The following is a 25,107-nucleotide window of genomic DNA, read 5'->3' on the forward strand; positions in this document are numbered from 1 at the left end:
TATGAAAAACAAATTGCTAGTTTCTTTGCAGCTTGTCTTCCGATTTTGTCGGAATCCTGACGACTTAACGTTGCCTCCGCGTGACCTCCGCCTGCGTCCATCGCCAGCTCCAGCACTGCACACCCACCTAATACGAAATAACAGCAACGTCGCCCTTATCGCGCGGTCAGCTCATGGTCTACAGGCCCGGTAGTTTTCCCGATAGAGATAGCACACACGTGAACCGGAAAGCTGCAGATGGAGGAGTGCACATGTGTTGCATGAGCTACTGCTAGCGCGATGCTTTCAGCTTATGGCTTCAGGAGCCGGAATACCGCTTTGCCCAGGCCGGCGTCCGGAGAGGCGTACGAAGCTTTAAAGACCAAGGAAGAGATCAGTGAGCCGCGTTCGGCAAGTCACATTAGAGTTTCTGTTGCAGAATTTTGTACTTATTAGTGTAAGCCCGCCTCTTTCAGAAAATAACCTGCCCTGGTGACCAGTGCGCTATATAACGATATATGTATATTGAAGTGAACAAGGAACGGGACAGTGTTCCAGAGAGGACGCTTCTGAAGGGCGTGAATCAATCGAATTCAAAATCAGATTTATTACAACTACTCCGCAGTACCATTTTGTTTTAAACAAAAGGCCGCGTCGAGAGAAGCTAAGCGGCACTTGCCACCAGCGACGTGAGCAGACGCTGCGGAACCGGCCGAGAGCGGCAAGAAGTTGCAGCTCGACGCCTTGCATGTCGCCGCTCTCTTCGTCGTCGTACTCTGGATAGCTCTTACTCTATCCTGGTAGCGGAAAACCCTGGCAGCGATAGAAGTTGTCCATGTCGTCCTCTCCGCCTCCGTCTTTCATGGCGTCACTCGCAGGTTCTTTTGATGGTATGTACTCGTTGTGGAGTTGCGAGTGGAAGTCACGGAAGACGAGGACCAGGTTGACGCAGGTCAGAACCAGGGTTAGGACGACGAAGAACCGCATGGAGAGCAGCGCGTAGCCGCCATTCGAGAGCGCGTTGAGAGGCAGACCACGGCTCTGCCACAAGATGAGGGTCGCCGCCACCACGTAGATGACCTGCGAAGGACAGCAATAGATCGTAGTAGCCGACACCGAGCAATGCTTAGACTGACACGCTGCGCTGACACGGATGATGCGCTCATGTACGGAACAAGGACGTTTAGTGGCGCATTCCAATTGATGATCTGGAGCGGTTCTTCATATCTGCGAAGGAGCATGATCCGCTTCGGTGTCCAATAGGAACTCAAGAACTCAGTTTAAATCGCCCACTGATACACGTTTTTCGGTTACGCGGAGCAAGAAAACTCGCACCAGATCGCAGATTGGAATACACCGCGAAAGGATGCTCTGTATTCGTGGGCGACCATATAGCGGCATGGGCGCTGGGAGCCAATAGCATTTCGCGGTGTCTGATGGCTGAACTGTGCCTCTGTTTCGATTCCTGATGCAATAGGCCGCACATTTGCCTCCCGTGCTTCTGCCGCGTCAGCGCCAATAATCGCCGCTCAAAAAGTGTTTCGCACTGACGACAGCCCAAAAGCCAGCCTTCCGTCGGCGAGGATAAAACACCCGATCAAGCGAGAGTCGCCATGCATGCTTAAAAGCGGAGCCGAAACGAACGCTGCTTGGGTATACGCTACGAAACCGATGAAGAGCGGCAGCTTCGAAAGCAACGGAAAGCTGCATAACTGAGTCCCTTGGACATTGGACACCTTAGTCGCGCTTTAAGCTACGAAACCGACGAAGGGCGGCACCTTCGAAAGCAAAGGCGCATAACTGGCCCCCTAGGACAGTGGACACCTAGTTGTGCTGCTACGTGGCAGTAGTGACAAATGTGCGCTACATGTGTTGGCATCGACGTTGTAGCAGAAACGCGGCACTGAAGGTATAGGCCGTCGGCCGTTTATTGTGTTCACTGGCTTCCTATACCTTCAGTGCCGCGTTTCTGCTCCAACGTCAATGCCAACACATGCAGCGCACATCGTTCAATGTGTTCACTGGCTACCCGCGGTACTTATGTGGAGCGGGGACTCCTCTCTACAGGACTCACCTACTATCTGTGTTCACTGGCGTTGTCGTCGGCAACGTTTGACTCTCCGGTGTTTAAACAAAGGAAGTGTCATAAGTGGCTCCTTGGGTCAGTGGACATCTGAATTGCGCTTTGAGGTATGTGGGGTGGTGAGAGAGAGAGAGAGATGTGGCCTGCATGCATTAGCGCTGACAACGTTGTGGCAGACACGCGGCACTGCAGGAATAGGCCGCAGCGTTTATTGGGTGAGCAAACTCTCGCGATCAACCATTATAACTGCCACCTGCCAGGGTGACACGGTGGGCGCGCTTCCGAATATCGTGTCCGGAACGCCCTCAACATTACAGACGCCAAGCCGCTTATAGTGGCCGATATACCATAGCTTTCGTTCTGTAACCACGTTAGCCGCCGCGGTGGCTCAGTGGCTACGGTGCTCGGCTGCTGGCCCGAAAGGCGCGGGTTCGATCCCAGCCGCGGCAGTTGAATTTCTTTGGAGGAGAAATTCGAGGCCCGCGTACTGTGTTATGTCAGTGCACGTTAAAGAACCCCAGGTGGTCGAAATTTCCGGAGCCCTCCACTACGGCGTCTCTCATAGCCTTAGTCGCTTTGGGACGTTAAACCCCATAAACCAAACCAAACCGTTCAGCAGCAGATAAACCGCACCTAATTTTTTTGCGTTTTGTAATTGAGTGGGCAAACGAGTCAATTTATGTGACTACATTCATTTTGATCTAGAAAATGCTTTCAAGTGTGAAGTTCACTTCAGTGTGTCTTTAAGCACGCCTCATTATTCTTAACAGAACGCAGTATATGCTTTGGTAGCCTTCGGTTCGATTTTACAGGGAAGCACGCTTTCGGTCTCCTGGGGATCCCGACAGTTCACGATATACTAGCTGGTTTAGCCTATATTTATGAGGGAAAATTCCCTGGCGTCGGTGCTCTTGCCTGTATACTCATAAATGGTGGATTCTTAATCACCTTAAGAGAGAATTTTATCATCGCCGTGAAGGCAAACACAGTAACAATGGCAAATGCGATCTAACGGCAGCGCTTTACCATTATCGCCGTACGGCTGTCTGACAATCCCAAAACTCCGCAATGATTTCTGGCCGTATAAAAGCTAGTCTTCTTGCTTGCACTGAACGCACAAAAATTGGTGGTGTGCGTTGAGTGAGCTTGGAGGACCAAATAACACGCGACTGTGCACTATAGCCGGAATAGGCACATTGTCTCGGAATGGGGGACAGGGGCAAAAGGCTATGCCATTTAGAGCTAACGTGGCGCATAGGTGCCGTCGGTTTTAAGTGGACTAAACATGGCGGTCGGTAATAAATAAATTCAAGCCCGTTTCCTCCGGCCTGTATCAATTAGACGATTAGGGAGGCTCGATGCATCAACCGGACAGTTAAGTATAGGCTACATACATTCTTTCACCCTGTCGGGCACGGCATCGACTGGACGCATAATCCGTGTTCCGCGATTTATGCATGACCTATACTCCCTGGACCGGGACTATACTCCTTCGTTAGAGCGGCAACACCTCATAGGTTCAGGCTCACTGCTAGACGTTACCATAGCGGCGCACAAGCGAGGGAAGTACGTGAGCGTTCGAATCTTACGTATGCAGGCATCTTCTTGAACCGGGAGCTGAACAATCCCTTGGCGTTGCAGTCCACACTGGACTCGATGGCCTTGGCTATGGAGGCCTCATTTGCGGTGCGCCTGAAGGGAAGCCTCGCGAACGGCATCTCGAGGCCAGGTACTGCAATGGCGGGGGGCTTCGTTCGCAGATGGATATATGGGGAAGAGATGATGATGATGATGTCCTCGAGCTTAATGGCACGTACCCACTGCAGAAAATTGGCCAGGGTGCATTCTACGTGTCTCGTGCCTCGTGGTGTTCTCTTCCTTTTCTCTTCGGCTCCGCTGTCGTTTCCGTTGATTTTTCAGAACGCAGCTCGTTGGTGCCCGCTTCTGCGTTTCGCGGCGTCGCCGTCGCCGTTGTGCGTTGTAAACGGCAGTTAGACGCGCTTTGAGCTGTGAGACCAAAAGCAGAGGGAAGGCGCATAACTGCCCTCTTGGAATAGTGGACACCTCAATCGTGCTTTAAACTACGTGGCGGTAAAATTGGTAGATTGGTTTTTGAGGAAAGGAAATGGCAGTAATTGTTTCGCATATCTCAATGGACAGCTGAACCACGCCATAGAGAAGGGAGGAATGTGGGAGTGAAAGAAGAAAGAGAGAAAGGGGTGCCGTAGTGAACTTCTCCGGAACAATTTCGACCAGAGGGGATCTTTAACGTGCGCTGATATCGCACAGCACACGGGCACCTTTTGCGTTACTCCTCCACCGAAGCCCGGCTGCCGCGGTCGGGTTCGAACCCGGGTACTCCGGCTCAGTAGACGAGCTCCTTAACCACTGAGCCACCGCGGCGGGTGGCGGTAGTGACAGATGTGCGCTGCATGCGTTGGCAGTGACAACATTGTGCCAGAAACGCGGCGCTGAAGCCATAGTGCGCATAACTGGCTCAATGAGTCTTTGGACGCCTGAATCACGCATATAGTACGTGGGTTGATGAGAGATGTGGGAGCCAGGTATTAAGGCGAAAGCCTTTAATGCCTCATACTGTCGTTAGCAGACGCGTCGGCAGAAGTGTCGACAGACGCGTCGGCAGCCGTGTTGACAGACGCGTCGGCATATTCGTCCGCCTTTCGGCGTCACTGCTTAAAAGGCTCAAGGTTCCAGCATGAAGAAAGGCGCATCTATTATAGTGAATGCATGGGCTTCATAAATAAAATAAAAGAGGTAAAGTCAAGTAAAGGAAAATAAAAATAAAAATAAACAAAAATAAAAAATAAAATTAAGATGTGAAAATAAAAATAAAAACAATAAAATTATGAAAAGGTGCAAAAAAATAAAAAAACTGAAAAATAAAAAAGTAAATAAAAACTGTGTCCAGGAAACGCTTTCGCCTTGCAGCACTTTAGAGAGCCAAAGTTCCCCCTGAATTTTTGACAACGTTGTGCTAGAAACGCGGCGCTGAAGCTATAGGCCGTCGGCGTTCATTGTGTCCACTGGCGTTGGCGTTGACGTTTCACACTGCGATTAGTTTAATGAAATCAAGTGCGCATAAGTGGCTCCCTAGGTCAGTGGATGCCTGAATCGCGCTTATAGGTACGTAAGGTGATGAGTGAGATAGGTGCATGCGTTAGTGCTGACAACAGTGGGCGAACTCTCACGATCAACCATTAACTGCCACCTGCCAGGGTGGCAGCCGGGGTACCGCCTTGTGCAGGCCTGCGTCCAAAGAGGCATGCGAAGTTTTTAAGGCGAAAGCCTTTAATGCCTCATACTGTTGTTAGCAGCCGTGTCGGCAGATGTGCCCGCGTTTCGGGGTCACTACTTTAAAAAAAAAAATGTGGAATCGAACCAGGGCCTTTGGCATTTGAGGCGGAGACGCTACCACTCCGCCAGGAAGGCTCAGGGATTGGGCATGAATAAAGGCGCATCTTGTGAATGCGTTTGTTTCATAAATAAAATAAACGAGAAAAATAAAATAAGAAAAACAATCAAAAATAAAATAAAAATGCATTACGAAAACAAAACAGTGCGCCACGAAACGCTTTCGCGTTGCAGCACATTAGAGCCGAAGTGCCCCCTGAATTTTTTAACTCCAAGGATTACATGAGTTGTACCGCGTTCAGCAAGCCACATTAGAGTTTCTGTTGTAGAATTTTGTACTTATTAGCGTAAGCCCACCTCTATCAGGAGATAACCGGCCCTTGTGACCGGTGCGCCATAGCAAAGAAGAAGAATGACTCGTGTAAAACGAGATATATGGAAGTGAATAAGGAACGGAACAGAGTTCAAGAAGAGGCGCTTCTGAAGGACGTATATCAATCGAATTCAAAAACACATTTATTGCAACTTCCGTGCGGTACCTTTTTGTCTTTAAACAAAAGGCCGCGGCGGAGAAAACTAAGCGGCACAGGCCGACAGCGGCGTCGGCAGCCGCTGGGGATCCGGCGGAGAGCGGCTAGAAGTGCAGCTCGATGCCTTGCATGTCGCCGCACTCTTCGTCCTCCGACTCTGGATAGCTCTTACTCTGTCCTGGTAGTGGAAAACCCTGGGAGGGACACAAGTTGGCGAAGTCATCCAGGGCGTCTCCTCCGCCTCAGTCCCTTGTGGCGTCACTCACAGGCTCTTTTGATGGCATGTATGTACTCGCTGTGGAGCTCCGAGTGGAAATCACGGAAGCCGAGGACCAGGTTGACGCAGGCCAGAACCAGGGTTAGGACGACGAAGAACCGCATGGAAGGCAGCCCGTATCCGCCGCCATTCGAGAGCGCGCCGAAAGGCAGGGCACGGCTCTGCCACAAGATGAGGGCTGCCGCCACCACGCAGATGACCTGCGAAGGACCGCACTCGATCGCAATGGCCGACACCGAGCAATGTTCACGCTTGCCCACTGCAGCAACCGCATGAATGCACACAGCTAAGGCAGCTAATTTCAATTCAAATGCAATTGAACATTTTCAAAACAGCCCAACTGTCGTTCGAGAATAGCGCTAAGCTATAGCTCTTTATGTGGTTCCTGCGGTTATTCTTATATGGTTCCTGGCGTTTACCATATATAGCGCTGCGTGGGAACAGATAATGAAAGAATTAGAAAATTAAGAAGCGAGCAATCGGTGAATGAAGATCATAATGAATGGAGTCCAATAAACAAGGTATTTTAAGCAAACGATTTCCTGTTAGATTAATAACCACAACTGGAAATTCCATAAGAGCCCTTTTGGGTGGTCTGAGTTGTGCTTTTTTTTTTAGTTTTGTAAATGCATAAGCAAGCGATAGTCATTCCATGTGGCTACATTCATTTCGATCTAGAAAATGCTTTGGAGTGTGAAGTTCATTTCAGCGTTTCTTTAAGCACGCCTCATTCTTCTCAGCAGAACGCAGTATCTGCTTTGGTGGCCTTTGGTTCGATTCTGCAGGAAGCCACGCTTTTGGTCTCGTGAGGATGCTAGACACAGTAAACGATTCTAGCTGATTTCGCCGATGTTCAAGAAGGAATATTCCCAGAAATCGATGGTGTTGGCCGTATACTTATAAACGGTGGATTCTTAATCTATAGCCTCAATAAAAAGTTTTAGCACCGCCGTAAGGGCAAGCACAGTAACTACTGCAAATGCTTGAATTGGTTTGGTTTATTGGGTTTTAACGTCCCAAAGCAACTCAGGCTATCAGAGACGCCGTAGTGAAGGGCTCCGGAAATGTCGACCATCTGGGGAATGCCATCTTACGGCAGCGCTTTACCGTTACGGCCGTACGGCTGGCTGGCAGTCCCAAAATTTCATAATGATTTCTGGCCGTACAAAAGCATGAACTTAGAAAATCGAGGGAAAGCGTAGAAAAGCGAGGCTTCTTGCATGCACTGAACGCACAAAAATGGCCGGTGTGCGCTGAATGAGCTTGGCGGACCAAATAGCACGCGACTGTGCGGTATAGCAGGAATAGGCACATTGTATCGAAATGAGGGACAGAGGCAAAACCCAAGGACATTGAGAGGTCAGGTGGCGCACAGGCGCCGTCGCTTTTAAGTGCACTAAACACGGCAGTCGGTAAGAAATAAAGTTAAGCCAGTTTCCTCCGGCCTCTATCGATTAGGCGATCAGGGAGGCTCACTGCATCAACCTGGCTCTTAAGTATAGACAACATTCATTCACTCTTTAGGGCACAGCATCGACTGACGTCATCTTTCGCTGCCGACTGCACGAGCGATAGACACCGTAGACTAGCGCGGAGCAAACTACGAGAGACGTTGAGAGCGCTTCGCTGTCTATAAGGCTACGCGCTATGCGTGGCCCATACTCCTTTGGCCAGAACTATGCTTCTTCGCTAGAGTGGCAATACCTGATAGGTTCAGGATCACTGATAGAAGTTACCATAGCGGCGCACAAACGAGGTATGTGGGCGTTCGAATCTTACGTATGCAGTCATCTTCTTGAACCGGGAGCTGAACCATCCCTTGGCGGTGCCGTCCACACTGGACTCGGCCTTGACTACAGCGGCCTCACTTTCGGTCCGCCTGAAGGGAAGCCTCGCGAACCGCATCTCGAGGCCAGGGACTTCTTCAATGGCGGTGGGCTTCGATCGCAGAGGATGGGGCAAGGAAGAGTTGATGATGATGATGATGATGATGATGTCCTCGGGCTTAGTGGCCCATACCCACGGCAGGGGATTGGCCGGAGTGCATTCTTTGCGTCTCGCACCTCGTGGTGTTTTCCTTTTCACTTCGGCTCCGCTATCGTTTTCGTTGGTTTTTTACACTGTAGTGAAGAGCTCCGGAAATTTCGACCACCTGGGGTTCTTCCTTTCCGGAGCCCTTCACTGCGGCGTCCCTCATAGCCTGAGTTGCCTAGGGGCTTTAAACCCCAATAAACCAACCATCTTTAACTTCCACCTTCCTCTCTTCTCTACGGCGCGGTTCAGCTGTCCATCGAGATATGTGAGACAGATAAAGCGCTATTTCCTCTCCTCAAAAGCCAATTTACCAATTTTACCGCCACGTAGCTTAAAGCCCGAATGAAGTGTCCACTGTTCCAAGAGGGCAGTTATGCGCCTTCCCTCTGCTTTCCAAGCTCCCGCTCTATTGGTTTCGCAGCGTAAAGCGCCACTAATGTGTCCACGGACAATGGCGACAGCAACGGCGACACTGCGAAACACAGAAACGGGCACCAAAGAGCTGCGATCTAAAAAATTGGTTGACGCTTAGCTTGGTTAAACCCGGTAAGTTGCGAAAGCAATAGCCCTGGCTGCGCTTTGTTTCGCTGGTGGTGTGTCTTGGTGCCGTAGTGGAGGTCTCCGGAAAAAATTTCGACCTCCGGGTATCTTTAACGTGCGCTGACATCGCACAGCACGCGCGCCTTTTGCGTTCCGCCTCCATCGAAACACGGCCGCAGCGGTCGGGTTCAAACCCAGGTACTCCGGCTCAGTAGACGAGCGCCTTAACCACTAAGCCACCGCGGCGGGTGCCGGCTGTGACAGATGTGCGCTGCATGCGTTGGCATTGACAACATTGTGCCAGAAACGCCGCGCTGAAGCCATAGGGGCTGAAGCCATAGTGCGCATAACTGGCTCCCTGAGTCTGTGGACGCCTGAATCGCGCTTATAGTACGTAGGGTAATGAGAGACAGATATGGGCTGCAGGTATTGACAACGTTGTGCGAGAAACGCGGCGCTGAAGCCATGGGCCACCGGCGTTCATTGTGTTCACTGGCGTTGACGTTGACGTTTTACACTCAGATCATTTTAAGGAAAGAAAGTGCTTATAACTGCCTCCCTTGGTCTGTGAACGCCTGAATCGCGCTAAAAAGTGCGTGGGGTGCTGAGAAATGTGGGCTGAAGGCATTGACAACCTCGTGCAAGAAACGCGGCGCTGAAGCCATAGGCCGTCGGCGTTCACTAAGTGGCGTTCGCGTTAACGTTTTACGCTCCGATCATTTTAAGGAAAGAAAGTGCTTATAACTGCCTCCCTTGGTCTGTGAACGCCTGAATCGCGCTAAAAAGTGCGTGGGGTGCTGAGAAATGTGGGCTGAAGGCATTGACAACCTCGTGCAAGAAACGCGGCGCTGAAGCCATAGGCCGTCGGCGTTCACTAAGTGGCGTTCGCGTTAACGTTTTACACTCAGATCATTTTAAGGAAAGAAAGTGCTCATAACTGCCTCCCTTGGTCTGTGAACGCCTGAATCGCGCTAAAAAGTGCGTGGGGTGCTGAGAAATGTGGGCTGAAGGCATTGACAACCTCGTGCAAGAAACGCGGCGCTGAAGCCATAGGCCGTCGGCGTTCACTAAGTGGCGTTCGCGTTAACGTTTTACGCTCCGATCATTTTAAGGAAAGAAAGTGCTTATAACTGCCTCCCTTGGTCTGTGAACGCCTGAATCGCGCTAAAAAGTGCGTGGGGTGCTGAGAAATGTGGGCTGAAGGCATTGACAACCTCGTGCAAGAAACGCGGCGCTGAAGCCATAGGCCGTCGGCGTTCACTAAGTGGCGTTCGCGTTAACGTTTTACGCTCCGATCATTTTAAGGAAAGAAAGTGCTTATAACTGCCTCCCTTGGTCTGTGAACGCCTGAATCGCGCTAAAAAGTGCGTGGGGTGCTGAGAAATGTGGGCTGAAGGCATTGACAACCTCGTGCAAGAAACGCGGCGCTGAAGCCATAGGCCGTCGGCGTTCACTAAGTGGCGTTCGCGTTAACGTTTTACGCTCCGATCATTTTAAGGAAAGAAAGTGCTTATAACTGCCTCCCTTGGTCTGTGAACGCCTGAATCGCGCTAAAAAGTGCGTGGGGTGCTGAGAAATGTGGGCTGAAGGCATTGACAACCTCGTGCAAGAAACGCGGCGCTGAAGCCATAGGCCGTCGGCGTTCACTAAGTGGCGTTCGCGTTAACGTTTTACACTCAGATCATTTTAAGGAAAGAAAGTGCTCATAACTGCCTCCCTTGGTCTGTGAACGCCTGAATCGCGCTAAAAAGTGCGTGGGGTGCTGAGAAATGTGGGCTGAAGGCATTGACAACCTCGTGCAAGAAACGCGGCGCTGAAGCCATAGGCCGTCGGCGTTCACTAAGTGGCGTTCGCGTTAACGTTTTACGCTCCGATCATTTTAAGGAAAGAAAGTGCTTATAACTGCCTCCCTTGGTCTGTGAACGCCTGAATCGCGCTAAAAAGTGCGTGGGGTGCTGAGAAATGTGGGCTGAAGGCATTGACAACCTCGTGCAAGAAACGCGGCGCTGAAGCCATAGGCCGTCGGCGTTCACTAAGTGGCGTTCGCGTTAACGTTTTACGCTCCGATCATTTTAAGGAAAGAAAGTGCTTATAACTGCCTCCCTTGGTCTGTGAACGCCTGAATCGCGCTAAAAAGTGCGTGGGGTGCTGAGAAATGTGGGCTGAAGGCATTGACAACCTCGTGCAAGAAACGCGGCGCTGAAGCCATAGGCCGTCGGCGTTCACTAAGTGGCGTTCGCGTTAACGTTTTACGCTCCGATCATTTTAAGGAAAGAAAGTGCTTATAACTGCCTCCCTTGGTCTGTGAACGCCTGAATCGCGCTAAAAAGTGCGTGGGGTGCTGAGAAATGTGGGCTGAAGGCATTGACAACCTCGTGCAAGAAACGCGGCGCTGAAGCCATAGGCCGTCGGCGTTCACTAAGTGGCGTTCGCGTTAACGTTTTACACTCAGATCATTTTAAGGAAAGAAAGTGCTCATAACTGCCTCCCTTGGTCTGTGAACGCCTGAATCGCGCTAAAAAGTGCGTGGGGTGCTGAGAAATGTGGGCTGAAGGCATTGACAACCTCGTGCAAGAAACGCGGCGCTGAAGCCATAGGCCGTCGGCGTTCACTAAGTGGCGTTCGCGTTAACGTTTTACGCTCCGATCATTTTAATGAAAAGAAGTGCTCATAATTGGCTCCCTGGGTCAGTGGGCACCTAAATCGCGCTTATAGGTAGTACGTGTGGTGATGAGAGAGAGATGTGGGCTGCATGCGTTAGCGCTGACAGCGGTGAGCGAATTCTCACGATCAGCCATTAACTGCCACCTGCCAGGGTGGCAGCCGGGATACCGCCTTGTGCAGGCCTGCGTCGGGAGAGGCGTACGAAGCTTTCAAGAACAAGGATTAGATCAGTTGAGCCGCTTTCAGGAAGTCACATTAGAGCTTCTATTGCAGTTTTGTACTTATTAATGTAAGCCCATCGCTTTCAGGAAATAACCTTCCCTTGTGACCGGTGCGCTATATTATAGAACAAGGCAGACTCGTGCAAAACGGTATATATTGAAGTGAATAAGAAACGAAACAGTGTTCCAGAAAAGACACTTCTTGAAGACCCAAATCGAATTCAAAAACACATTTATTGCAACACAACTTCCGCGCGGTACTATTTTGTATTTAAACAAAAATTCGGAGGCCAGGAAAACTAAGCGGCACTGGCCGACAGCGGCGTCGGCGGACGCTGCGGAACCGGCGGCGAGCGGCTAGAAGTGCAGCTCGACGCCTTGCATGTAGCCGCACTCTTCGTCATCAGAATCTGGATCGCTCTTGCTCTATCCTAGTAGCGGAAAGGCCTGGGAGCGACAGAAGCTGGCGAAGTCATCCAGGTCATCTCCTCCGCCTCCCTCCTTCGTGGCGCCACTCGCAGGCTCTTTGGATGGTATGTACTCCTCGTTGTGGAGTTGCGAGTGGAAGTCACGGAAGCCAGAACCAGGGCTAGGACGACGAAGAACCGCATGGACAGCAGGACGTAGCCGCCGCCATTCGAGAGCGCGTTGAAAGGCAGAGCACGGCTCTGCCACAAGATGAGGGCCGCCGCCACCACGTAGATGACCTGCGAAGGAGCGCACCCGATCGTAGTGTGGCCGACACCGAGCAATGACCACGCTTACCCACTGCAGCCACCGCACTAATACACATAGGTAGGGTAGCAAAATTAAAATTATTGTAATTGAACATTTTAAGCCAGCCTAACTGTCGTTCGAAGAATACCGCTAAGCTTAGCTCTTTATGTGGTTCCCGCGGTCCCTATACGGTTGCTGGTGTTTACGATATATAACACAGCGTGGGAACAGATAATGAAAGACGCAGAAAATTAAGAAGCGATCAATCGGTGAATGAGGATCATAAATGGAGTCCAATGTGCAAGGTATTTTACGCAAACGATTTCCTTTTCGAATAATAACCACACCTGGAAATTCCATAAGAGCGCTTTTGGGTGATCTAAATTGTTTTTTTATTTTGTAAATGCATGAGCAAACGATAGTCATTTCGTGTGGCTACATTCATTTCGGTCTAGAAAATGCTTTGAAGTGTGAAGTTTACTTCCATGTTTCTTTAAGCACGCCTCATTTTTGTGTACAGAACGCAGTATCTGCTTTGGTAGCCTTTCGTTCGATTTTTCAGGAAGGCGCGCTTTCGGTCTCGTGAGGTTCCTAGACGCAATGATACTAGCTGGTTTCGCCTATATTTAGGAGAGAAAATTCCCTAGAGCCGATGGTGTTGGTTGTATACTTATACACGGTGGATTCTTATACTGTAGCCTCAATAGTTTCAGCACCACCGTAACGGCGAACACGGTAACTACGGGAATTGCGAGCTTACGGCAGCGCGTTATACCGTTGTGGCGGTACGGCTGTATGGCAGTCCCAAAATTCCATAGTGATTTCTGGCCGTATCAAAGCGAGGCTTCCTGCTTGCACTGAACGCACAAAAATTCGAATCTTACGTATGCAGTCATCTTCTTCAACCGGGAGCTGAACCATCCCTTGGCGGTGCCAGACTCGATGGCCTTGACTACAGCGGCCTCACTTTCGGTGGGCCCGAATAGAAGCCTCGCGCCCGGCATCTCGAGGCCACGCACTGCAATGGCGGGGGGCTTCGATCGCAGATGAAGGCACAGAGAAGAGATGATGATGGTGATGTTGTCCTCGAGCTTAATGGCGCATACCCACTGCAGGGGATTGGCCAGGGTGCATTCTTCGCGTTTCGCGCCTCGTGGTGTTCCTGTTCACTACGGCTCCGCTGTCGTTTCCTCCGATTTTTAGAGCGCGGCTCTTTGGTGCCCTTTTCTGCGTTTCGCGGCGTTGCCGTTGCTCTCGCCGTTGTCCGTGGACACCTTAGTCGCGCTTTAAGCTGCGAAGCCAATGGAGCGGGAGCTTGGAAAGCAGAGGGAAGGCGCATAACTGCCCTCTTGGAACAGTGGACACCTCAATCGTGCTTTAAGCTACGTGGCGGTAAAACTGGTAAATTGGCTTTTGAGGAAAGGAAATGACGCAGTATCTGTCTCCCATATCTCGATGGACAGCTGAACCGCGCCGTAGAGAAGGAAGGAAGGTGGTAGGTGGTGTAGTGGAGGTTTCCGGAAAAATTTCGACCACAAGGGATCTTTAACATGCGCTGACATCGCAGAGCACGCGCACCTATTGCGTTCCGCCTCCATCGAAACGCGGTCACCGCGGTCGGGTTCGAACCCAGGTACTTCGGATCAGTAGACGAGCGCCTTAACCACTGAGCCACCGCGGCGGTTGGCGGTAGTGACAGATGTGCGCTGCATGCGTTGGCATTAACATTGTGCAAGAAACGCGGCGCTGAAGCCATAGGCGCTAAAACCATAGTGCGCATAACTGGCTCAATGAGTCTGTGGACGCCTAAACCGCACTTGTAGTATGTGGGGGGATGAGAAAGAGATATGGGCTGCAGGTATTTACAACGTTGTGCTAGAAAAGCGGCGCAGAAGCCACATGCTGTCGGCGTTGATTGTGTTCATTGGCGTTGGCGTTAATATTTATACACTCCGATCTTTTTAAGGAAAGAAAGTGCACATAACTGGCTCCCTGAGTCTGTGGACGCCTGAATCGCGCTAAAAAGTGCGTGGGGTGCTGAGAAATGTGGGCTGCAGGTATTGACAACGTTGTGCCAGAAACGCGGCGATGAAGCCATAGGCCGTCGGCGTTCTTTGTGTTAAGTGGCGTTGGCGTTGACGTTTTACACTCCGATCGTTTTAATGAAAGGAAATGCTCATAATTGGCTCCCTGGGTCAGTGGACGCTTAAATAGCGCTTATAGGTAGTGCGTGTGGTGATGAGAGAGAGATGTGGGCTTATGCGTTAGCGCTGACAGCGGTGAGCGATCTCTCACGATCAACCATTTACTGCCGCCTGCCAGGGTGGCAGCCGGGATACCGCCTTGTGCTGGCCTGCATCGGGAGAGACGTACAAAGCTTTTAAGGCCGATGCTTAGATCAGTTGAGCCGCGTTCAGCAAGTCAGAGTTTTTGTTGCAGAATTTTGTACTTATTAGTGTAAGCCCACATCTTTCAGGAAGTAACCGGCCCTTGTGACCGGTGGGCTATATTATAGAACAAGAATGACTCGTGTAAAACGATATATATTGAAGTGAGCAGGGAACAGGACAGTGTTTCAGAAGAGACATTTCTGGAGGAAGTGAATCAATCGAATTCAAAATCAGATTTATTACAACTACTCCGCAGTACCATTTTGTTTTAAACAAATGGGCGCGCCGAGAGAAGCTCAGCGGCACTTGCCACCAGCGACGTGGGCGGACGCCGCGGAATCGGCGGCGAGCGGCTAGAAGTGCAGCTCGATGCCTTGCATGCCGCCGGACTCTTCATCCTCCGACTCTGGATAGCTCTTACTCTATCCTGGTAGCGGGAAACCCTGGCAACGACACAAGTTGTAGAAGTTGTCCATGTCGTCCTCTCTGCCTCCGCCTTTCTTCATGGCGTCACTCGCAGGTTCTTTTGATGGTATGTACTCCTCGTTGTGGAGTTGCGAGTGGAAGTCACGGAAGACGAGGACCAGGTTGACGCAGGCCAGAACCAGGGTTAGGACGACGAAGAACCGCATGGAGAGCAGCGCGTAGCCGCCATTCGAGAGCGCGTTGAAAGGCAGGGCACGGCTCTGCCACAAGATGAGGGCCGCCGCCACCACGTAGATGACCTGCGAATTAGCGCACTCGATCGCAGTGGCCGACACCGAGCAATGACCATGCTTACCCTCTGCAGCGACCACATGAATGCGCACAGGTAGGGTAGCAAAATTAAAATTAATTGTAAATGAACATTTTTAAGCCAGCCCAACTGTCGTTCGAAGAATACCGCAAAGCTTAGCTCTTTATGTGGTTCCTGCGGTCCCTATACGGTTCCTGGCGTTTACGATATATAACACAGGGTGGGAACAGATAATGAAAGACGTAGATAATTAAGAAGCTAGCAGTCGGTGAATGAGGATGATAATGAATGGAGTCCAATGAGCAAGGTATTTTAGGCAAACGATTTCCTTTCCGAATAATAACCACGCCTGGAAATTCCATAAGAGCCATTTTGGGTGGTCTAAATTGTGTGTTTTTTTTTTAGTTTTGTAAATGCATGAGCAAACCATAGTAATTTCGTGTGGCTACATTCATTTTGGTCTAGAAAATGCTTTGAAGTGTGAAGTTCACTTCATTGTTTCGCTAAGCACGCCTCATTTTTCTGAATAGAACGCAGTATCTGCTTTGGTAGCCTTTTTTTCGATTTTTCAGGAAGCCAAGCTTTTGCTCTCGTGAGGATCCTAGACAGAATTAACGATACTAGCTGGTTTAGCCTATATTTAAGAGAGAAAATTCTCTGCAGTCGATGGTGTTGGCTGTATACTTATAAACGGTGGATTCTTATGCTATAGCCTCAATAGTTTCAGCACCGCCGTAAGGGCGAACACGGTAACTACGGGAATTGCGAGCTTACGGCAGCGCGTTACCGTTGCGGCGGTACGGCTGTATGGCAGTCCCAAAACTCCATAGTGATTTCTGGCCGTATCAAAGCGAGGCTTCTTGCTTGCACTGAACGCACAAAAATTGGTTTAGTTTGGTTTGGTTCGGTTTTATGGGGTTTAACGTCCCAAAGCGATTCAGGCTATGAGAGACGCCGTAGTGAAGGGCTCCGGAAATTTCGACCACCTAAATTGGCGGTGTGCTTTGAGGGAGCTTGCCGGACCAAATAACACACTACTGTGCACTAGCAGGTATAGGCACATTGTCTCGGAATGAAGGACTGAGGCAGAAAACAATGCCATTTAGAGCTCAGGGGACGCACATATGCCGTTGGTTTTAAGAAGTCGACTAAAGACGGCAGTCGGAAAAATAAAAGCCAGTTTCTTCCGGCCTTTGCGAGTTGACTAGAAGGCTCGCTACATCAAACACGCAGTTAAGTGTAGACTACAATCTTTCACTTTGTCAGGCACAGCATCGACTGACTACACAACCCGTGTTCCGCGATCACGCGCTTTGCGTGGCCCATACACCCTGCACCTGGACTATGCTTCTTCGCTATAGCTGCAACACCTGATAGGTTCAGGCTCACTGCTAGACGTTACCATAGCGGCTCAAAAATGATGCAAGTACATGGGCGTTCGAATCTTACGTATGCATCCGTCATCTTGAACCGGGAGCTGAACCATCTCTCGGCGGTACCCTCTTCGGTGGACTCGATGGCCATGACTTTAGTGACCTCACTTTCGGTGCGGCTGAAGGGAAGCCTCGCAAACGACATCTTGAGGCACGGGACTGCAACGATGGCGGCGGCGAGCTTCGATCACAGACGAAGGGACATGGAAGACGCTCTGCGTGCCTCGTGCCTTCTTCTTCTTCTTCTTGATGACGATGATGATGATGTCCTCAGGCGTATTGGCACAGGATAATGATGATGATTTCCTCAGGTTGAATGGCACATACCCACGACGGATGATTGGTAAGGGTGCGTAGTGGATACAAACGCACTCTTGTACAAGGAGTGGAGTATTTGACACAGGGCATCTCCCTCAGTGGTGTTCTTTTCGTTTTCATTTCGTCTCCTTTCACGTTTCCGGTGATTAAAAAAAAACGGTGATACAGAAAAAAAAACCAAGTGTAACGAAATGAATGAGTAAATTGGTTTTTGAGAAAAGGAAATGGCGCAGTATCTGTCTCGCATGTCTTTGTGGACACCTGAACCGTGCCGTAAGAAAGAGGAGGAAAGTGGGAGTGAAAGAAGAAAGAGAGAAAGAGGTGCCGTATTGGAGGTCTCCGGAATAATTTCGGCCACCTGGGGATATTTAACGTGCACTGACATCGCGCAGCACGGGCGCCTTTTGCGTTCCGCCTCCATAGAAGCGCGGCCGCCGGTGGTGGTGGTGAAAACTTTTAATTGCTTAAATAGGGTTTGGGAGCCCCAGAGTGGCCCCGATACATGGTCGGCGTCCCTAGTCCGCACATCGCATGACAATGCCCCGTCTCTCGCCCGTTTCACCAGAGCCCTTTGGGACTCAAGCGAGGAGCAGTTGAGGAGGACAGTCTCCCATGCCTCTTTGGAAGGGGTAGGGGAAGGGGGGAGGTTGGGATTTTGTGTACATGCCCACACCATGTGGAAGATATCACAGGTCTCCCCACAGTGCGGGCATCGCCCATCCGTGTTAGGATCGTAATGTTTTAAGATTGCAGGACAGAGTAGAGTACCTGTCTGCAGGCGCCTTAAAGTTCGCTCCTCCGTCTTACTCAGCCCCTTTGCAGTGGCCGGGAAAAGGCGGTGGTTGTCGCTATAATACGTTATTATTTCCCTGAATCGCAGCAGCGGCTGATTAGTATCCGAGCCAGAAGAGCTGGGATGAGGAGCCCGGTGAATGAGCGCTCGGGCAGCCGCGTCAGCGGCCTCATTACCTCGTAAGCCCTGATGGCCAGGAGCCCAAATGATTCTTTTCGGTGTTGGATCAGTGGCAGACCGTCTTAGAATGCAAGCAGCTAAGGGGGAGATCTCCCCTGCCAAGTAATGATCACATGCTTTTCGGGAGTCCGTAATGATGATTCTCGAATTGGCGTGGGCGGCAGCAAGCGCTATCGCTACTTCCTCGGCTCGCATTGAATTCGGGGCTCGAAAAGAGAGTCCATCAACGTGCATTTCCTGGTGAACGATAGCGGCCGTGTAAAATCCCGTGGGCGATGGCCCTGCTACGTCTACATAATATACGCCGCCGCGGTCGGGTTCGAACCGGGTCAGTAGATGATCGCCTTGACCACTGAGCCACCACGACGGATCGAAATCAAAGGGATCTGCTTTTCGACGTAAAAAAAAAAAAAAGACTAGAGAGAAATAAGGTCAGTGGAGGACCAGGTGTTATCCGTCGAGGAAGTAATATATTTCTTGTTTTTCCTTATGGCTCAGTGGCTATGGTGCTCGGCTGCTGGCCCGAAAGACGCGGGTTCGATCCCGGCCGCGGCGGTTGAATTTCTTTGGAGGAGAAATTCGAGGCCCGTGTACTGTGCGATGTCAGTGCACGTTAAAGAACCCCAGGTGGTCGAAATTTCCGGAGCCCTCCACTACGGCGTCTCTCATAGCCTCAGTCGCTTTGGGACGTTAAACCCCATAAACCAACCAACCAAATCTTTCTGGAAGGATGCTGTCGGTTAGACGACGAGTTCTTTTTTAAGCATGAAATGTTTTTAGCTCCCGTTGTCGGCAGTGTGGTGACGTCACGCCGAGACCGAGAGCCAACATCCGGGCACTGAAACGAGAGCATCCGGGCACCGTACGAGATTTAACGAGACTCTCTAAGCCCTTCTACAGGACCTGCATACAAGCGCCGGTAGCTTCGCGCCGAATGGGTGGTGGCGTTCCTCCCTTCCTCTACGGTGCGGTTCGGATGTCCACCGAGATGAGAGAGAATTACTGCGTCATTTCCTTTCCTCAAAGAGCCTTGCGTTCAAAGGGCCATTCATAGCGCCGAACGAGTGGTGGCGTTGTTCCCTTCCTTTACGGTGCGGTTCGGGTGTCCACCAAAATGACAGAGAATTACTGCGCCATTTCCTTTCCTCAAAAAGCGTCGTGTTTAAAGGGCAAGGCATCGCGCCGAACGGGTGGTGGCGTTCCGTGGATTGTCTGGCAGCGCTACAACACGCTGTCGCGTTCCACTCCTAAAGGCGAAGCTTAAGCGTCATTAATTAGCAGTCAATTAGTGTTTAGTCAGTAACCAGTAATTAGTCACTAATTAGTAATTTGTCATTACTTCGTCATCAATTATGTGTGGCGTAATCCAGTGGTGACGTCACCAGTGTCACATAGGCAATGTGGAACGGAAAACGCTTTCGCCTCTACGCACTTTAGACAGTTTCGAACGCGCTGCATATGCATTCTTGTCAGGCCTGCGTCTCGTCGTGTCCGCGTACGCTTCTGCATCGTCCTGATGCCCGTAAACATTTCATGCTTACTCTCGGTTACGGGAAAGGCAGAGATTTTTTATTACACGACCCATCGCCACCGGCTGCGTTTGCACCATCTAGTGAATACAATAAAGTGAACGCATTTCTTCGTTCCATTGAAAAGTACACTTAGGAATTTAAAATTAGCAGTGACAAAAAATTAGGTACGGTTTAACTACTCTTAAACCTGGTTAAAGAGCGAAAGCTTTGGCGTATCGGGCAAATATACGCGGCTTGGCGTCTGTAACGTTAAGTGCGTGCCGGACACTGGATAGGCAGCGCGCACACCCTGGCAGGTGGAAGTTAACGGTTGATCGCAAGATGCAAACCCAAATTTGGTAAACATTTATTAAAACAGTCAAGGGGCCGAAGGCCCAGATCTAGGGGTCGGCCAAGACTCCTTGGATTCTGGCAGCCTCTAGAAACCGATGAGCGCTCGTTGGTCGTCTAGGGTAGAGCTGCGTAGACGAGCCTCCCAGGTATGTTGTGTGGGTGTTGGCATGTGTTGTCGTGGACAAGTCCAGACCATATGAAGGAGGTCTGCTGGGATATTGCAGTGTTTACACATCGGCATATACTGTTCAGTAAAAATATTATGGAATCTTTTGGGACTGGGGAAAGTGTCCGTCTGGAGTTGGCGCCATATGAAGGCCTCTGTCTGTAAGTTCTTGGTGCGGACCTAGATAGAGTTGGCGAGAAAGACGATAGTGCTGGAGCAGATCGCGTGAAGTGATTATGGTGTCTTTCCTGACCAAGGCGGGCATGTTGGGGACGGGATGATAAGCTGCTCGGAAAATGAGCGCCCCGAGCTAGCTCATGTGCACCCTCATTACCCTTCAGACCCATGTGGGCTGGAGCCCATATCAGGAGGGTCGGGTGTTTAGGAGGATTTGATATGAGTGCGCGAAGCGCTTCAACTGAAATAAGGTCATGAGTAAAATTAAGAATGGCGCGCTGTGAGTCGCTTATGACTACTTTTGCTTTAGAAGTGGAGAGCGCGAGAGCAATACCTACTTCCTCTGCTGTAGTGATATGTGAAGTGCGTACGGAGCAGGAGGCATGAAGAGTCATGTTCTCATCTGTGGCAACCGCGGTTGCAGCAGACCGAGTAGGATGGTCTGCCGCGTCTGTGGCCCACTGCTGCAGTGCCGCGTGTCTGCCACAAAGTTGTCAGCGTTAACGCATGCAGCTCACATCTCTCTCTCTCTCACCATCCCACGTATCTCACAGCGCTATTCCGGCGTCCGCTGACCCAAGGAGGCAGTTATGCGCCTAAAACGTTGTCAATGCCCACGCCAATGAACACAATGAATGCCGAAGGCCTATGGCTTCAACGCCGCGTTTCTGCCACGCGGTGTCAATCCCAACGCATGCAGCGCAGATCCGTCACTACCGCCACGTAGCTTAAACCGCGATGCGCCTTTGCTTGCGAAGCTGCCGCTCTTCATCGTTTTCGTAGCTTAAAGCGCGACTGAGGTGTCCACTGTCCCAGGGGGCCAGTCGACGAAGCCTGGCTTCTTTCAGCCTCTCCGACTCACTTTCCATATCTGCCGACGAATCCCACCGAGCCGCCCCTTCTGTATATATATATACGATGCAACGCCTGCTCCTCCTCTGTTGTTGCAACGTGGTTTCACCGGCTCCTCCTCTGACGTCATGCCAGATGGCGCGGCGAGCGACGCTGCCAGCTGCGGCGGTTGCTAGGCAACGGCTCAGCTTGCGGTGTGGCCACCGGCCACAGCGAAACGGCGAGAATACGGCCAATGTAGTGCTCGCTACAAAAATGTGAAAAACAAATTGTCGCCCGCCGCGGTGGCTCAGTGGTTAATTAAGGCGCTCGTCTACCGAGCCGGAGTACCCGGGTTGGAACGCGACCGCGGCGGCCGCGTTTCGATGGAGGCGGAACGCAAAAGTCACCTGTGTGCTGTGCGATTTCATAATCCTCTGAAGGCAGGCGAGGAAGTGGTCGTCGTTTAGTCCGACCTCAAGGTACCGTCGACCTCAACGCAGTCGGCCCGGCCAAATTGGCGATGGCCATCTACAACGCCGCCAAGATCGACGGCCGCCTTGCAATAACCGCCGACCAAGTCCGCGTCCATCCTACAAACAACACTGTCACCATCAGCACACCGGACAAAGAACGGGCGTTCCTGTATGTTAAAATACAAAGTTTAACAATTGACTCCAACGCCATCCTGGTAGCCACGTATGCTCCAGCCCCCGATGACTCCGTGCGAGGAATAATCTACAGAGCCTACAGTCACGAGACCGACGCTGAGATCCTCGCTGAGCTCCAAGCTCGAAACCCCGAACTCCCCATAGTCGCTGCACGCCGCATGGGCCGCACACGACATTTCGTGGTGACTATCGCTAATGCCAAGCTACCCCGCTACGTGAGGTATCTCGGCTTCACTTTTGAGGTGTTCCCCTACAAAAGCCGGCCGGAGGCATGCTTCAACTGCCGGAAGCTAGGGCACAGGGCGGATGTGTGCCCCCACCCACGAAAACCAACCTGCCGACGCTGTGGCACAGCACATGACGCTCCTCCAGCTGGCCAACCGCCCACGTGCCAAGCCTCATGTATCGTCTGCAAAGGTGGCCACCCGACAGGCAGCAGAAGCTGCAAATACCGGTTCACGTCCTCCACTCGGCCCAAGTCTTCCCCATCGGTCACTGACGCCGATACCGGCTCCAACTCGACAAACCCCGGACGCCAGTCCCGGTCCCGAGACCGCAACCGCGGCGACCACAACCTACTGCGGGACGACTCCTTCCCCCCGCTCGGCAGCGACAGCCCTTCCAGCCGCACTCGCAGCCGTTCCACATCCGCCTCACGCAGCTCTCGGGCCAGCTCTCAAGGCCGGCCGGAGACCAAAGCAGTCAAACAAGTTGGATAGAAGACTCCTGCACAAGTCACCGCTTCTCCACCAGATTCACAGGTAAGGGAGCTGGCAGACATGGTCAAGGAACTACAGCTACAATTGGCCAAAGCAAATGCCAGAATTCTTAGCCTAGAATCAGCACAGGCAAACCCCAAATTGCAACCGCAGCAGGTGGCTCACGCTCCCACATCCGACCCCGTAGGTGATCCACGCATGGACACTGAACAGTCTAAACGCAACAAGCGCAAAGCACCTCCCCCCTCCTCACAAGCAGACATAGATGCCAAATTCGAGGCTGCTGATACGCGAATGGCCCAATTCGAGGGCGCCCTCCTTCGACTAGCCCCCACCATTGACCGTCTAGTAGAAAGCTGCGCCACAATGGCAGCCAACATCCAAACCCTTCATGCCAGGCTCGATACTCTCACGAATCCCCAGATATCCGCAACCCCTTTGAAGACGACAACCCCTCCTAACTACCCAGCACCCATTATTGTCGCCACATCGGAGAGTGCAACCGCGCGCTCACGTGCAGGCGGCATTCTTAAATCACCCGTCGCGCTATCACAGCGCCCCGAACCCTACGGGAAACGCGATGGCTAGCTCCCCCTTCACAGTTTGGCAATGGAACTGCAGGGGCTTCAAGGCGAAGCGGCGAGCCTTGGAGCACACCCTGCAGGCCCAGCCGCACACCCCCTACATCATCGCACTTCAGGAAACCTACATGGACACGAAACTTACCAGCTACGCCGCATATAACCAACAAACAACACCAGACCAACGGCCTAACACCGCCATCCTGGTCCACCGAAATTTAGCAGCTAATCATATAGACCTTAGTTACCCCGAGGTTCCGCACACTTTCGTACAGGTCCTACCGAACAGCCGCTCACAAGCCCCACTCCACATCCTCAACGTCTACAGTCCCCCTAGCGACAAAAGTACACGAGTGGCAACCCTCGTTCGTAAGGCCTGCGCGGCTGCACAAACAGGGATGCTACTCATCTTAGGTGACTTCAACGCGCCGCATACCGAGTGGGGCTACCCCCGCAAAGCATGCGGTCGTAAGGGAGCCAAAGTGTGGGAGAAAGCCCAAACACTGGGCCTGACACTACTCCTAGACCCCGACAAGCCTACTCGCATTGGAAACAGTGTCACACAGGACAGCTGCCCCGATCTCACTTTCGCCCGCAACATCCCAGACGCACGCTGGGAAAACCTCGGCATGAACATAGGTAGCGACCACTATGTTCTCAGCACAACCTTCACGGCTACACACAGCAAAGCCCCCAACCGAACAATCAGGCACACTAACTGGGACGCCTTCCGATACGTGCGCGCCAAACGCACTTTGGCCCCCATAGACGACCTGAACACATGGACAAACTCGCTGCTCGAAGACACCGCCAATGCCACCTCCACGACTACCCAGGACGAGGATGGCCCCTCACCCGACGCCAAACTCATACACATGTGGGAGGCCCAGCGCAGTCTTAGCGCTCGCTGGCTGCGCCAAAAACACAATCGATCCCTCAAGCTCCGTCTCGTTCGCCTCGAGCGAGAGATCGAAGCTTACTCCATCAAACTGAGTCAGGAGCAATGGCATCAAACCTGCGACCGTCTTAACGGCCAGTTAGGATGCAAAAACTCGTGGTTCTTGCTCAGACATCTACTGGACCCAACTCACACCAAATCCACATCTCACAAGAACCTCACCCGTGTCATACACGCTTTTCAGGGCACAAATGAGGAACTCCTCGCTACCCTGAAAGACAAATACATCAATACTTCCACTGAAATTCCCATCCCTTCAGGGTACACGGGTGCTCAGAACACCAACATGGACGCCGACATCACGGCAGGAGAAGTCCGCGCCGCCCTCAACCAGATTAAAACCACCGCAGCCGCTGGCGACGACCACATAACCAACAAGATGCTTCGTAACCTCGAAGATCAGTCCGTCGAGGCACTCACGGACCTCTTCAACCAACACTGGCATGAGGGTCGCCTTCCAGACACTTGGAAGCATGCAAAAGTGATTTTCATACCTAAGCCAGGCAAACGACTCGAGCTGGGCAACCTTAGGCCCATCTCGCTCACGTCCTGCCTGGGAAAGGTCATGGAACACGTCATACTCAATAGACTACACACTCACGTAGACCAAGAGGACCTTTTTCCCCCCACTATGATCGGCTTCAGGACCGGCCTCTCCACTCAAGACATTATGTGGCAAATCCAACACGACATCCTCGATCCGAGACCCATCCGAGCTACACGAACTATCCTAAGCCTAGATGTCAGCAAGGCTTTCGACAACGTGTCACATGCTTCCATCCTGGCAAACCTCTCACAAATGAATGTAGGCACTCGCACTTACAACTACATCGCCGACTTTCTTCATAACCGTACAGCAGAACTTCACAATG

At 51.6% G+C, this 25,107-nt stretch overlaps 3 protein-coding genes across 4 annotated transcripts; all 3 read right to left on the reverse strand.

The window, feature by feature from the left end:
• Positions 1-562: 562 nt before the first annotated feature.
• On the reverse strand, positions 563-9,086 carry LOC149364113 (uncharacterized). 2 transcript variants are annotated; one of them, XM_089570031.1, is made up of 2 exons: positions 8,021-9,085; positions 563-1,059 (listed from the first exon to the last, which is right to left on the reverse strand). In XM_089570031.1, exons 1-2 carry the CDS (start codon positions 8,144-8,146, stop codon positions 772-774), a joined length of 414 nt encoding a protein of 137 aa, XP_089426157.1. In that variant the 5' UTR covers positions 8,147-9,085; the 3' UTR covers positions 563-771. The 2 variants fall into 2 exon arrangements, with proteins under 2 accessions (XP_089426157.1, XP_089426158.1); XM_089570032.1 differs by lacking the exon at positions 563-1,059 and adding an exon at positions 5,929-6,441 and having other exon boundaries at positions 8,021-9,086.
• A 2,865-nt stretch (positions 9,087-11,951) lies between these two features.
• Positions 11,952-13,900, reverse strand: LOC149364114 (uncharacterized). The gene is made up of 2 exons (XM_089570033.1): positions 13,302-13,900; positions 11,952-12,407 (listed from the first exon to the last, which is right to left on the reverse strand). The coding sequence occupies exons 1-2, from the start codon at positions 13,419-13,421 to the stop codon at positions 12,132-12,134; spliced, it is 396 nt and encodes a 131-aa protein (XP_089426159.1). The 5' UTR covers positions 13,422-13,900; the 3' UTR covers positions 11,952-12,131.
• A 1,125-nt stretch (positions 13,901-15,025) lies between these two features.
• LOC149364115 (uncharacterized) lies at positions 15,026-17,689 on the reverse strand. The gene is made up of 2 exons (XM_089570034.1): positions 16,993-17,689; positions 15,026-15,532 (listed from the first exon to the last, which is right to left on the reverse strand). The coding sequence occupies exons 1-2, from the start codon at positions 17,119-17,121 to the stop codon at positions 15,230-15,232; spliced, it is 432 nt and encodes a 143-aa protein (XP_089426160.1). The 5' UTR covers positions 17,122-17,689; the 3' UTR covers positions 15,026-15,229.
• Positions 17,690-25,107: the final 7,418 nt, after the last annotated feature.

The sequence above is a fragment of the Amblyomma mixtum genome, chromosome 2 (assembly GCF_055824585.1).
Source record: "Amblyomma mixtum isolate Tamu chromosome 2, ASM5582458v1, whole genome shotgun sequence".
NCBI classification, from domain to species: domain Eukaryota; kingdom Metazoa; phylum Arthropoda; class Arachnida; order Ixodida; family Ixodidae; genus Amblyomma; species Amblyomma mixtum.